The 11,802-nt window shown below is 51.3% G+C and overlaps 1 protein-coding gene across 21 annotated transcripts in view; it reads left to right on the forward strand.

Annotated features, from left to right (window-relative positions):
- The window catches only part of JAKMIP3 (Janus kinase and microtubule interacting protein 3), a 48,976-nt gene that overhangs the window by 23,560 nt on the left and 13,614 nt on the right, over positions 1–11,802 (forward strand). For 10 of the 21 annotated variants that reach the window (XR_009114705.1, XM_058028704.1, XM_058028715.1 and 7 more), the window contains 7 exons: positions 1,506–2,003; positions 6,355–6,570; positions 8,123–8,242; positions 9,065–9,211; positions 9,616–9,747; positions 10,229–10,264; positions 11,606–11,665. Coding sequence is in view for 20 of the 21 variants with exons in the window: in XM_058028704.1 (XP_057884687.1) it covers positions 1,506–2,003; positions 6,355–6,570; positions 8,123–8,242; positions 9,065–9,211; positions 9,616–9,747; positions 10,229–10,264; positions 11,606–11,665 (1,209 nt within the window). In the remaining variant the exon portion in view is untranslated. The remainder of the gene's footprint in view (positions 1–1,505; positions 2,004–6,354; positions 6,571–8,122; positions 8,243–9,064; positions 9,212–9,615; positions 9,748–10,228; positions 10,265–11,605; positions 11,666–11,802) is intronic. The other 11 variants (XM_058028709.1, XM_058028716.1, XM_058028712.1 and 8 more) reach the window with 5 other exon arrangements.

An 11,802-nucleotide genomic window follows, 5' to 3' on the forward strand; every position in this document is an offset into this window, starting at 1 on the left:
TCCCTCAGCCTTTGGGAGAGGGACAGCAATGGGGCTGGAGCCTCAGCTCCAAGAGCTTCCAGCTGCTGCCCTCAGATCACTTCTCAGCAAGAGCATGGAACGTTCATTTGCTTTTCCCCAGTTCTCCAAATCAGTTTCCACTGATAGACTTTGGGGGTTTCAGTTCCAGAATAGAAATGTGTTACCGTGCAGGAACAAAATGATAATTTGAAATTTTCCATGAATTTGCATCACTATTAGGCATTTTAGACCATGAACCTGACACACAGATATAAATAAGTAGAACACCTATTGATCCTTTTGCTGTGCCACAGCATTTGCAGCTTTAAGGCTGAGGACTTTGTTTTCCTTCTCCCTGTCTGTGGGATCTCAGCACCTCAGGATGAGGGTGCAGAACGACCAAGACCACCCTTGGGGGGCTCGGGAGTCCTGGAATGTTGCCAGAAGTGTCTGGTGGCTGGACTTTGATCCTACACAGGAGATAACATCTGTATGAGGACTGGGAGGATTTCACTGGGGTGAATGGTGAAGGGATAAGTTAGTTAGAGTATAATACACAGGATTTAGGATTTCTGTACAGGGGGGTCTAGAGAAGTAAGATGGAGGAATTGGGGCGTGTCCTGTCCTTCTTCTTCTTCTTCTTGGCCTCCATCTTCTGTGGTGATGGTGGCACTTTGGGATTGGTCTTTACTAAAAGTGCACCGGTTAATAAGGGTAGAAGGTATTGGGGAAAAATCATAAATATTGTACACGTAACTTTAGGTATAAAGATAAGTGACCGCCCCGGGGGCTCTCAGTGTGCTCATGGCTGGCTGCTGTGCAGACCTCTGTTGGGCTGAAAGAAAATCTTTTAGATAAACAATTAATAAACACTGAGACCGAAACAAGATCAGAAGTCTCTCCTCGTCCTTTGAAGCGCCGGGCTGCCCAAGGTCACTCTGGGCCTTTCCAGGCCACCTAAACAGCCGAGAAACCGACACCTGTCCTTCACAGCCACTTCTGGCCATGGCCTCTCTAGAGTTTATGGCATGGTTTTAAATTGAAACATCACTTGAGCCTTGTGTGGTCAGGTACAGTCAGTTATTTCTGCTGAATAATGCATCACTTAAAAAAGCCATCTGGTAAAATGCAGCTGTTTGGGGCTTCACAGGAGCTTGCACAGAGATTTTTGTGCCCTGCCTGTGCATGGGCAGGTTTGGCCTGCCTGCCAGAGTGATGGCCTGGGCATCTGGTTTTTCCCTTATTTTGGGAGTAATGTGCTGTGAGAGCTTCTGCAGAATAAAGTAAGGAGTCAGACTGGCTCAGAAGGTACTGTCTGATTCCTGAATGTGTATTAAACATGAACCTGCAGTGAAAGGAAGGTCTTTGCTACCACCAGTTTGTAGGCACAGACATACCAGCACTGAGGTGTAATACTGTAAAGTCATCTGTACCATTTTTAAATAACATCATGATATCATGTTTGGTTGATTGAAAATACTATACTTTTTTGATTTTCCCTATAGGTCAGCAAGTTGGAAAGGGAGAAAAATCAGGAAGTGAAGCAGATCAAGGAGCACGAGCAGCATAAAAGCACAGTGGTGGTCACAGAGCTCAAAGTCAAACTCCACGAAGACAAAATGAAAGAGCTCCAGGCTGTCCGAGAAACTCTCCTGAGGCAGCACGAAGCCGAGCTGCTCAGAGTGATCAAAATCAAGGACAACGAGATCCAGAGGCTGCAGACCCTGCTGAACGCCGTGCGCGACGGGGCCCCCGACAAGGTGAAGACCGTGCTGCTGAGCGAGGCCAAGGAGGAGGCCAAGAAGGGCTTCGAGGTGGAGAAAATCAAAATGCAGCAGGAGATCTCCGAGCTGAAGGGCGCCAAGAAGCAGGTGGAGGAGGCCCTGACCATGGTGATCCAGGCTGACAAGATGAAGGCAGCAGAGATCCGGAGCGTGTACCACCTGCACCAGGAGGAGATCACGCGCATCAAGAGGGAGTGCGAGCGCGAGATCCGCAGGCTGGTACGTGCTGCTCCCTGCTCCTTTCCTCATGCTGCTGGGGGAATGATCATAGCTGGCCTCTCTGGGCGGCTGTGGGGGCTCTGGGCTTGCTCCAGGTCTGTTTGCATTTACTAGCAAAGGGCAAAGTGGTTTTTAAAAGTGTTAGGATGTTTTGTGAGAAACTTCTTTATCCGTGTGAGAGCCCGTGGATGTGTTCACATTAAAGGTTAGCAGGAAGAGCCCTCAGGCTCCTGGCTGGGCAGGGAAATGCTACAACGGCAATGTGTCTTGGGTTATGCCTCTATTTCCTCACCAAGCCTTCCCTCCTGATCCACCTTGGTCCCTCCCTTTCCCTGCCTTTGCTGGTTCCCATGAACATCCCATAGCGAGGCTCACACAACCCCAAATGCTCCTTTTCTGCACCCCTGGGTGCTGTCCACGCAGCAGGGCGTGCAGGGGCAGTTCTCTCCATGCCCACCATGGGAGGAGTTCTCTCCATGCCACCATGGTGGTTTTCCCCAGGACAGGGCTGGCTCTGCTCCTGTGTGGCTCCCACCTGAGCCGGTGGCTGGATCTCACCTGGCCCTGCTCACCTGGCCCTGCTCACCTGGCCCTGCTCACCTGGCCCTCGGGGACCATCTGTGTGTGGCTGCTCAGCCTGCCCTCTCTAACCCAGTGCCTCACCCTCAGCTGCAGCAGCTCCACTCTCAAGGGCAGCAGCGTCACCCCTGTGGCTTTGGGGATTTCTGCTGTGGGACCTGGCTGGGGAGGATGGAGGGGTGCTGGTGCTTGGGAAAGGGGGAAATCCCCGTGGGAAGGAGGGAGGGAGGGAGGTGTGTGACCCACACCTGAGCCCTGAGGGTGCTCCTTGCCCCTGGGGACACAGCCATGCCCTCAGGATGTGTGTTTGGGTCTTGTCTCAGTCTCTGTGTGGTGTCACCATCGTTCTGTGTCTGCCATGCTGCTTCACAGCCTCAGTGTCCCGGCACAGACCCATCCAGGCCTCTTCTAAGTCATCAGCTGTTACCCAAACCCCAAATAAATTCAAAATGCCCAGCCTGGCCCCAGATGAAGGGCTGGCAGTGTGACCAGGCTGCAGAGACCCCCGCGGGACCCCTGCCCTGGGGATGTGCACAGCATCACCTGAGCCCTGAGCCCCACAGGGCCTGGCAGGGACTGGCATGCCAGCCCTGCAGTGTCCCCTGCCTTTATTGAGCCTCCTCTTCTCTCAGACTTTGGGCTGTTAAGGCTTTTCAATAGAATATTTTATTTTTATGAAGAGGATATTGAAAATAATTTACAACCAACTGCTCTATTGATGCTGTTCAAATATCCTGCAGGGTAAGTAAATTCTCCTCCAGCCATGCCTCACTGGTGCATTGATTTCACCCAGCACAGTGAATGGGGAGCTAATGCACATCCTAAATAAACTTGCTGCATCACGTGGGAAGTCCCCACTAATGGCCTTTAATGTAGAAGCTGTTAAATAAATGTGGTCTTAGTTACAGGGAACAGAGTGGTTTAACAGGGTGTTATCTAAACTGCCTTTGAAAATCAAACTTTATAAAGTTCCTGCTTGAAGGAATCAGATTGGCTCACTGCACCAATGAAATGACCTGTTCCCATGGAGCAGGGCTGACAGCTCCCAGCTCTGCAGGCAGCACAGGAAGGCAGCTGGGTGGTTCTGGGGGTTTCTGGGTATTTCTGGTGGGTTTTGGGTGTGCCCAGGCTGCTCTGGCCCCAGTGCTGTGCTGGCCCTGTGGCTGCCGCTCTCTGTGCCTGGCTCAGCTGGCCCTGGCTCTCAGCCTCAGCAGTGGTGCAGGGAGATGAAATCCCCTGCGAAGGCCATTTTTGACAGCACCAGTCAGCTTGCAGGGCCCCAGGAAGATGGCAGGGACAGATGCCCCAGCCAGGACCCTCAGCCTGGGTCGGAACAGGATGGCAATAACAACTTCAATAACAGAGCCATGGCTCAAAGCCTGGAGCTGCGGGAGCAGCAGCGCAGCTCCCTGAGCACGGTGCTGCTGCTCTGTAATTGGCACCAGCTGTGCCGGGGCTGCCTCCAGCAGCAGACACATAAATATTCATCACTATTCCTGCAGCTCCGAGCGCAGCGGGCGCCTGCAGGTGCTGGGTGGGTGTGTGGGTGGGTGGGTGCTCCTGCGCTGCCGCCCCTTCCCCGCTCGGAGCACCAGGGTGGGAGCAGGGGCAGGAGCCAGAGCCTGGTCCAGCACCAGCACAGCCCAGCAGAGCCCAGCACAGCACCAGCAGAGCCCAGCATGAGGCCAGGCTGGCCCTGCCCAAGGGCAGCGTGCCCACGGACCCGCAGCACTGCCAGTGAGTTCTGGGCACCCCTTGCCCTGCCTTTCCTTCCTCTCCCCCCGTGCTGAGGCACACCTTCCCCTCCCATCCGTGCTGTCTCTGTCTGTCAGGGGCTGCAGGCACAAACTTGGGCGTGTGTCACGTATGGGGATTCGCTCAGGTGAGGGAAGATGTCAATGCTGAGGTTTGCTTGTGGTCTATGAAGGTTATGTTTAGGGATTTCTTTTTTTCTGGAAAACAAGGCATTAGTGAAATGCTGTGAAATGTTTTGTGTTTTCTCATCTCTTTGTTCCTCCCAATTTCATGTGTTGCCTTTGTTGTAATATGTCTTTGTTTCTATATGAATAAGAATCGACTACCCAATATGCTGCTTATTTTAAACAAATAATCATTCGATGATGTGTTATCTTTTCACCTGTGCATCCATGTAGATTTCTCCTCATGAGGCATTTAGCAGAAAGACCTCAGGTGCTCTGGAGCACCTCTGTTTTTGTTTCATTCAAAGTCAGCAGATGCAGCCTTCACTGACATTGTTGAAAGGGTTGTGAGTCAATGGCCCCCAAAATCCCTTTCATTTGCTCCATTTTGCTTTCCTGGTACCTGTCTGACCTGCCAGCACCTGCCCTGGGTGAGCTACATTGGCAATTACTGCAAGCAAAGTCCTTGCAGTGACTGTTGATCCCTGTGTCATTTTTTTCCAGGTTTATAGACAAAGCAGGGATAAAATTATTATCACAGCTCATGCAAGGCAAAATGTTCTTATTTGAAATTAGATGTCTGAAATCTCAAAAACTGATGGCAAAAATCTTGTGTTTCTGGAGTCTGAAAAAGCCTGAGGGATGGGGATGGGTGTGATTGCTGCCTTTCTGTGGAACCCCTGCCAGTCGGGCTGTGACTGGGGGGGTCCAGAGTGGGCAGCCCTCCTACCCAGCTGGGCCAGGATCAGAGATTTCCCTCACTGAGCCAGGATCAGGGATTCCCTCACTGGGCCAGGATCAGGGATTTCCCTCACTGAGCCGGGATCAGGGATTCCCTCACTGGGCCAGGATCAGGGATTCCCTCACTGGGCCGGGATCAGGGATTTCCCTCACTGGTCTGGGATCAGGGATTCCTTCACTGGACCCGGGATCAGGGATTTCCTTCACTGGGCTGGGATCAGGGATTCCTTCACTGGGCCGGGATCAGGGATTTCCCTCACTGGACTGGGATCAGGGATTCCCTTCACTGGGCTGGGATCAGGGATTCCTTCACTGGGCTGGGATCAGGGATTCCCTCACTGGGCTGGGATCAGGTGAGCTGGGATCAGGGATTCCCTCACTGGGCTGGGATCAGCTGGGCTGGGATCAGTGATTCCTTCACTGGCAGGACCCAGCTGCCCTGGTGAACTCCGGCCAGACCCCAGGGTTGGGATCCTGGCTGATCCCATGGGATGTGCACAGCCCCTTGGCACACGCAAACAGGGAAGGAGAGCGTTAGAGGTCACTGGGCATTTGTCATTTTAGCACTTTGTGATTTTGCATAATGTTTATTATGTGTAAAAAATCCTCTCATGGAAAAGGAATTGCTCACAAGGGAGACTTTTGATTAAAAAAAATTTTAAAACTCATATTTCTTCTAGGAATTTTCAAAATTTAAAGGATAGAGAGGTTTCAATATTTTTCTTTAAAAATTATTAATCCACATTTTCCAGAGGTGACATCTAAGCAAAATGCTGCAGAATCTTTAAAGTGTTTGAGTGAAGCAATCCAAGTGTGATGAGAATGTTTAATTTTGTTAAGATATTCTGATAGGATTTCAGGCTGTTTCCCAATATTTCACTGCCAGCTGCCTGCTGAAGGAGGGGTTTCCTGCTGGGTGGCCCTGGAGAGGGGCAGTGCTGTATCCCTGTCCCTGTGGTGGCGGGGCAGCAGTGCTGTGCCACCCTGGGGTGCTCATTGTCACTATGGGTAGCAGGGCAGTGTGCTGTGCCCAGTGCTCACTGCCACCGTGCCACCCTGGGGTGCTCGGGTGCCGCCGAGCCCTGTGTGACTGTGTTCTGTTCTCCTTGTAGATGGAGGAGATTAAGTTTAAGGACAGAGCAGTCTTCGTGCTGGAGAGAGAGTTAGGGGTGCGAGCCGGGCATGCTCAGAGACTGCAGCTCCAAAAGGAGGCTTTAGATGAACAACTGTCCCAGCTCAAAGAGTCTGACCGGCATCTGAGCAGCCCCAAGCGGGAACTTCCTTATGCAAGTGGTGCAGGAGACGCTTCAGATCATTCGGGAAGCCCCGTAAGCACTTCCACGTGGTTTCACCTAAACGAGCGGCAGAATCTTGATGAGTGCACCCTGGAGCAAGAGCTGTCCCATGGCTGTGCAGGGCTCCCGAGGCACCTGCTCGTGCTCTGGCTTTTGTGTGCCCAAACCCTTGAGATTTCCAATCTGTCCTCGCCATGGGAGAGCATTTGCTTTCTGTCCTTTTGTTTCCCGGTCGGTTTGGTTTGGTTTGGTTTTGTCAGCAGGGTGGAATTGCTCTGTCCTTTCTCTCCTTTTCCTCACTGTGCCATGCTCAGCCACCCGCCTTAGTTTGACAGTTTGACACGACTGTGCCAACAAACGATGCAAATGCATTTCTCACCAAGTGCTGTTTGTGTGCGAGCTCTCGGAGGCGCTGGGGCTTGGGGAGCAGATGTACGAGGCCAGTTCCAGAGGGGATGGAGGCACTGCAGGGCAGCAGTGCCACTGCCAGCAGGACACAAAGTGAGCCAAACACCTCCTAGCCTGTCCTCTGCTGTTTGTCCTCTGCAACGGCCAGAGCATTGGATTGGAATCACCCCTCAAAGTGGCTTTTGCAGTGTAACTCTGGCCCCTCCTGCTGGGGCCCCCTTTGCCCAGAAGAGCCCTCGGGTAACTGCCCTCGTGCCTCTGACGTGTGCAGGTCGTCCTCATTGCTGATCCTCATCAAGATTTCTTTTGCGACAGCCTCGATTGTCTCAGTACAAGTGTAAAACTTATACCTGAGCAAACCAATCTGTTTTATTCTTTGGGCCAAGCCTCTCCTGCACCTGTTGAATGAGGAACCCTAGAACTCCCAAAAGTGCCACCAGCACTTTTTTGTGGGCACTAATTTGCCTCTCTCTAGTTGTACTCAACTTCTGCCAAAGACCAGAACAAGTCTTAGAGAAGGGGAAAAGTCTGTCACGTTTGTCAGTAGCTGTAACTCCTCTGATTCTGAACGAGGACACATCTACCTACATCTCTATTAATTTCTAATTTGATTGAAGCATTTTCACTCAATAAAGTGCTACACCTGTAGCCTTACGAGTGACCCTTCAGGACCCCATAAGGGCCACAGCTTTCTGGAAGAAGAGCTTATTCAATGCACAATTGCGTGGATTTTCCCCATTCAGTAATTTTAATACCAGTTTCTTATGACCAAGTCCTCAGAGTGGGCAATATGTCTGAAGCTCTCAGTTCAACAGTGGCACCATTGGAACACGGCCTTCAGTTTTGATATTTTCTGTTGTTTCCAAGTTTACCATTTGTAAACTTTGTGTTTGCACATTTGTATTGTCACATTTGTGACCTTGAATTTGCATATGCATATCCACATACATATGCATATACACGCCTCTGCATTTGCATTCTTTGTTACATTTCCACTCCTGACTTTCCGTCGGTCTCACCCTGCAGCTTTCCATGGTCACTTGGGTTCCATGGGTTACACTCTGCGCAATAACGTTTTGAAGTGTTTGGATTCGGGATTAGGAAAAGTTTGAGCTTTGCCAACGTGCTCTTGCGTGCGCACTTACGAGCAGTTATTTGCAGTTGATCTTTGTTTTAGGAACAGCAGTTGGATGAAAAGGACGCGCGGCGCTTCCAGCTGAAAATCGCGGAGCTGAGCGGGATCATCCGCAAGCTGGAGGACAGGAACGCGCTGCTGTCGGAGGAGAGGAACGAGCTGGTGAGTGCAGCAGGGCCAGGGACGTGTGCCCTGCCCCAGGAACGCCCTGGGTTTGCTCCTGTGCTGCCTGGAAACGAGGGGCTGCCTCCTGCTGCCCCCGGCTCAGCTCGCTGCCCGGGCTGGGCTGTGTCACTCCCCTCTTGGCTTGTGCAGCAATGCATTTTTAAGATGTCATTAGCTGGAATTATATGTATTTCTTTTTAAAAACAAGTACATTCCCCACATTGAATGTTTGCTACACAGGCAGAATATCTCATTGTAGCCACAGCTCTCTTCACAGAGAGCAGCAGGCACAACTTTCCCAAGGATTTCTCCGAGGGAAAGGCAGAGAGAAACCTCAGAGAAAATAACTCTTATCTCTACTTGCTGCTCCTGTTGTTTGACACATGTGGAATGTGTTGCGGAGATTGTTTACCAAAAGTGATTCGTTAATTGGACTCTGGTGATGGTTGTTTAGATTGATTAGCCAATTAGGTCAAAGCTGTGTTGTGACTGTCTGGAGACAGTCACGAGTTTTTCTTTAGTAGCTTTTCAGTACAGTTTTAATATATAGTATTGGTGTAATATAATAAGGCTTAATAAAGCATTTGTTCAGCTTTCTAGAATCATTAGAGTCAAAGCATTTTATTCACACATTGGGGGCTCCCTACAACAATATCTTCTCGTGTGAGAATGCTCTCTTCCCAACGAAAAATCCCGAGAGTTTTTGATCAATTCTGCTTTGCATCAGGAGAAAATACTTCTAGCGTGACAGTTACAGAAAGTAGTTAATATATTTGATGAAAAAGCTCCAGAGGTGTTATTTTTCTCTTTATCTTTCAGCTGAAACGTCTCAGAGAAGCAGAAAGTCAGTATAAGCCCATTTTGGACAAAAACAAACGCCTCAGTAGGAAGAATGAGGAGTTGTCACACGCCTTACGTCGAATGGAAAACAAACTGAAATTTGTGACGCAGGAAAACATCGCCATGGTGAGTGCCTGTGCCCCTGGGAGAAGCTGGGGCGTGGTGGGGCTGGGGGAGTCAGGCGCTGGCCCACCCTCGCAGGTTCCATGGGAAGCTCTTCCATTCTGGCCACGTCCCTTCCAGCCCAAACTCACCTGGCACTCGATGGCTCACCTTCGCCTTTCCTGCCAGAATCACCTCACAGTCCCTGGGAATCTGCCCCTGTGACCCTGCCCCTTTCCAGCTGCAGGGGCAGCACCCTCTGGCACGTTTGGAGCTGGATGTGAGGCTCAGCAGAAAGGGAGCAGGAGAGCTGCCAGGGCAACCATTAGAGAGATGTTTTCTACTTGCTGTAAAGGGCAGGGCCAGACAAGTCCCTGGCAAAGCCTCCTGATCATTTCCTCCTCTGCCCTGTGGCTTTTGGGTTCTAGAGGCAAAGAAGTGGAGCAATAAGGAGACCAAGCTCCCTAAATGACCTCGACCACAGCCAGGAAGAAAGGGAAGTGGATTTCCTGAGACTACAAGTCATTGAGCAGCAGAACATCATTGATGAGCTCTCCAAGGTAAGATGGAAGGTGCTGCTCTCATGTGAGAGTGCCCAAGGGCAGAGCACAGGAAACCCAAGGAAGGGGTGCCTGAGGTTCTGGGAGTTGGTGGGCACAGGGGGCAGCAGGGGAACCTGGCAGGCATTTCTGTGCTTAGTAGTAATAGAAATTATCTGTGGTGTGGTGTTTGGGAAAACCCTTCCAGTCTGCACTGGCCTGGCCTGACAGAACCATGTCCTTGCATGTGCTGGTGGCCAGGTCTGGGAGGGAAACTGTCCGAGCTCCTTCAGCTGGACACACCACTAGGGCTGAAGATTCCTGTGTACAGGGAGGGGTCTGCAACCCTGGGCTGGGGGGTTGCTTCCTTCTTAATGTGCTCTGTGTCCTTGGAAACAGAAAACACCAAAGTCATGATACTCCTCTTGAAAATAACTTTTGTTTCTTCCCTTTCTTTTTAAGCCTGTCCAGTTACTGATATTATTTCATTCTCTTTCATTAGACCCTGGAGACTGCTGGCTATGTGAAGAGTGTCATGGTAAGAGTGACATTAGCTTCCTCCTCATCTACATATGCTTTAAATTGCTGTTCATGGAAAGCAGGCAGGGTACAATAATATTTATTCTCCTTTCCATCTGTGTTCAGCAGTGAGCTGACCCAGGAGTTTCCTCAGAGCAGATTTTTTATCAGCAGTTGTTCACCAGAGAAAAGCACAGTGATGGTGGGGAGGAAAGCTTTAATCCCACCACCTGCCAAGGTGGCCAAGGGCAAGTGTCCCCATCTCCAGGGCAGCTCTGTCCCCTTGGAATGGCATTGTTTCACTCTGGCTGCCCCTGGCTTTGTGTGACCCACAGCAGGGTGTGCTCAGCCCTGCCCTCACCCCATCCCTGTGCTGTGCTGGGCAGGGATGTTTGGGGTTCCAAACGGAAATGTTTGGGGCTCCCCACTGATGGGTATTGATGGGATGTGCTGTTCCCATTGCCAGGCAGCGAGAGTTCGATTGTCCCTGCCTGGGAGTGGCCACCAGGCTGAGCAGCAGCCGTGTCACTGTCCCCAAGGTCACCTCATCCCTGTGCCCAGGGAAATGGAGCAGCCGAGGGTTCCCCTGTGGAGCTTCCCTCTCTCCACTCCTGGGCTTTGCAAGAACAGAGACTTTTTGCTGAGTACTGTAAAAAATCAACCCAATACCACAAAGAGGAAGAAATCCTTCCCTGGCAGGGTGGGCAGCCCTGGCACAGGTGCCCAGAGCAGCTGTGGCTGCCCCTGGATCCCTGGCAGTGCCCAGGGCCAGGCTGGACACTGGGGCTGGAGCACCTGGGACAGTGGGAGGGGTCCCTGCCATGGCTGGGGTGAAAGGAGGTGACATTTAAGGTCCCTCCAACCTGGAATTTGATTATTCTGTTATTTCCTCCGATTGGAAAATTGTTGGCAGCAGTAAGGGCTCAAACCTTGCTCCAGAGGCAGAGGGAGCCTGCAGATCCCGAGGGAAGGAGCTGAGCCTGGCAGTGCACAGTTCCAAGGGGCCCTGCAGTGTGTGCAGCGTGTCGGGTGTGTGTCCCTTCCAGAGGCACCACAGGCACAGGGCTGCAGGGCCATGGTCACCCAGGGAGCAGCTCCACAGGGACACCCAAACTCTCAGCATAGAGCTTATCACCAGCTTTATTTTAGCTTGATTTCCATGGACAGAAAGAGCAATTTCCACTTGTCTGTGGCAAAGCTGAACGAGGTTGGAGTACATAACCCAGGCCTGGTGATGGTGTGGGACAGTGGCCAGCAGGGACATCCTGTCTGTTGTTTCCCCAGTGTCCCCTTGTACTGCCATGGGTAATTTCAGTAATTGCTCTCTGCAAACAGCTAACAGTGTCTCTGACTCCTGCAGGAACGTGATAAGCTGCTACGGTTCAGGAAGCAAAGGAAAAAAATGACAAGAATTCCTAAGGTAAAAAACAAACCCTTCCACGGTGACATGCTGATGGACAGGGTGCTCAGAGCACCCCAGGGCCATGGCAGTGCTCTCCTCAAGGGTCTGCAAATGGGTCCTGAACCTCAGTTTGGGTGATGTAGCTCAAGGACATG

The sequence above is a fragment of the Melospiza georgiana genome, chromosome 8 (genome assembly GCF_028018845.1).
Source record: "Melospiza georgiana isolate bMelGeo1 chromosome 8, bMelGeo1.pri, whole genome shotgun sequence".
NCBI classification, from domain to species: domain Eukaryota; kingdom Metazoa; phylum Chordata; class Aves; order Passeriformes; family Passerellidae; genus Melospiza; species Melospiza georgiana.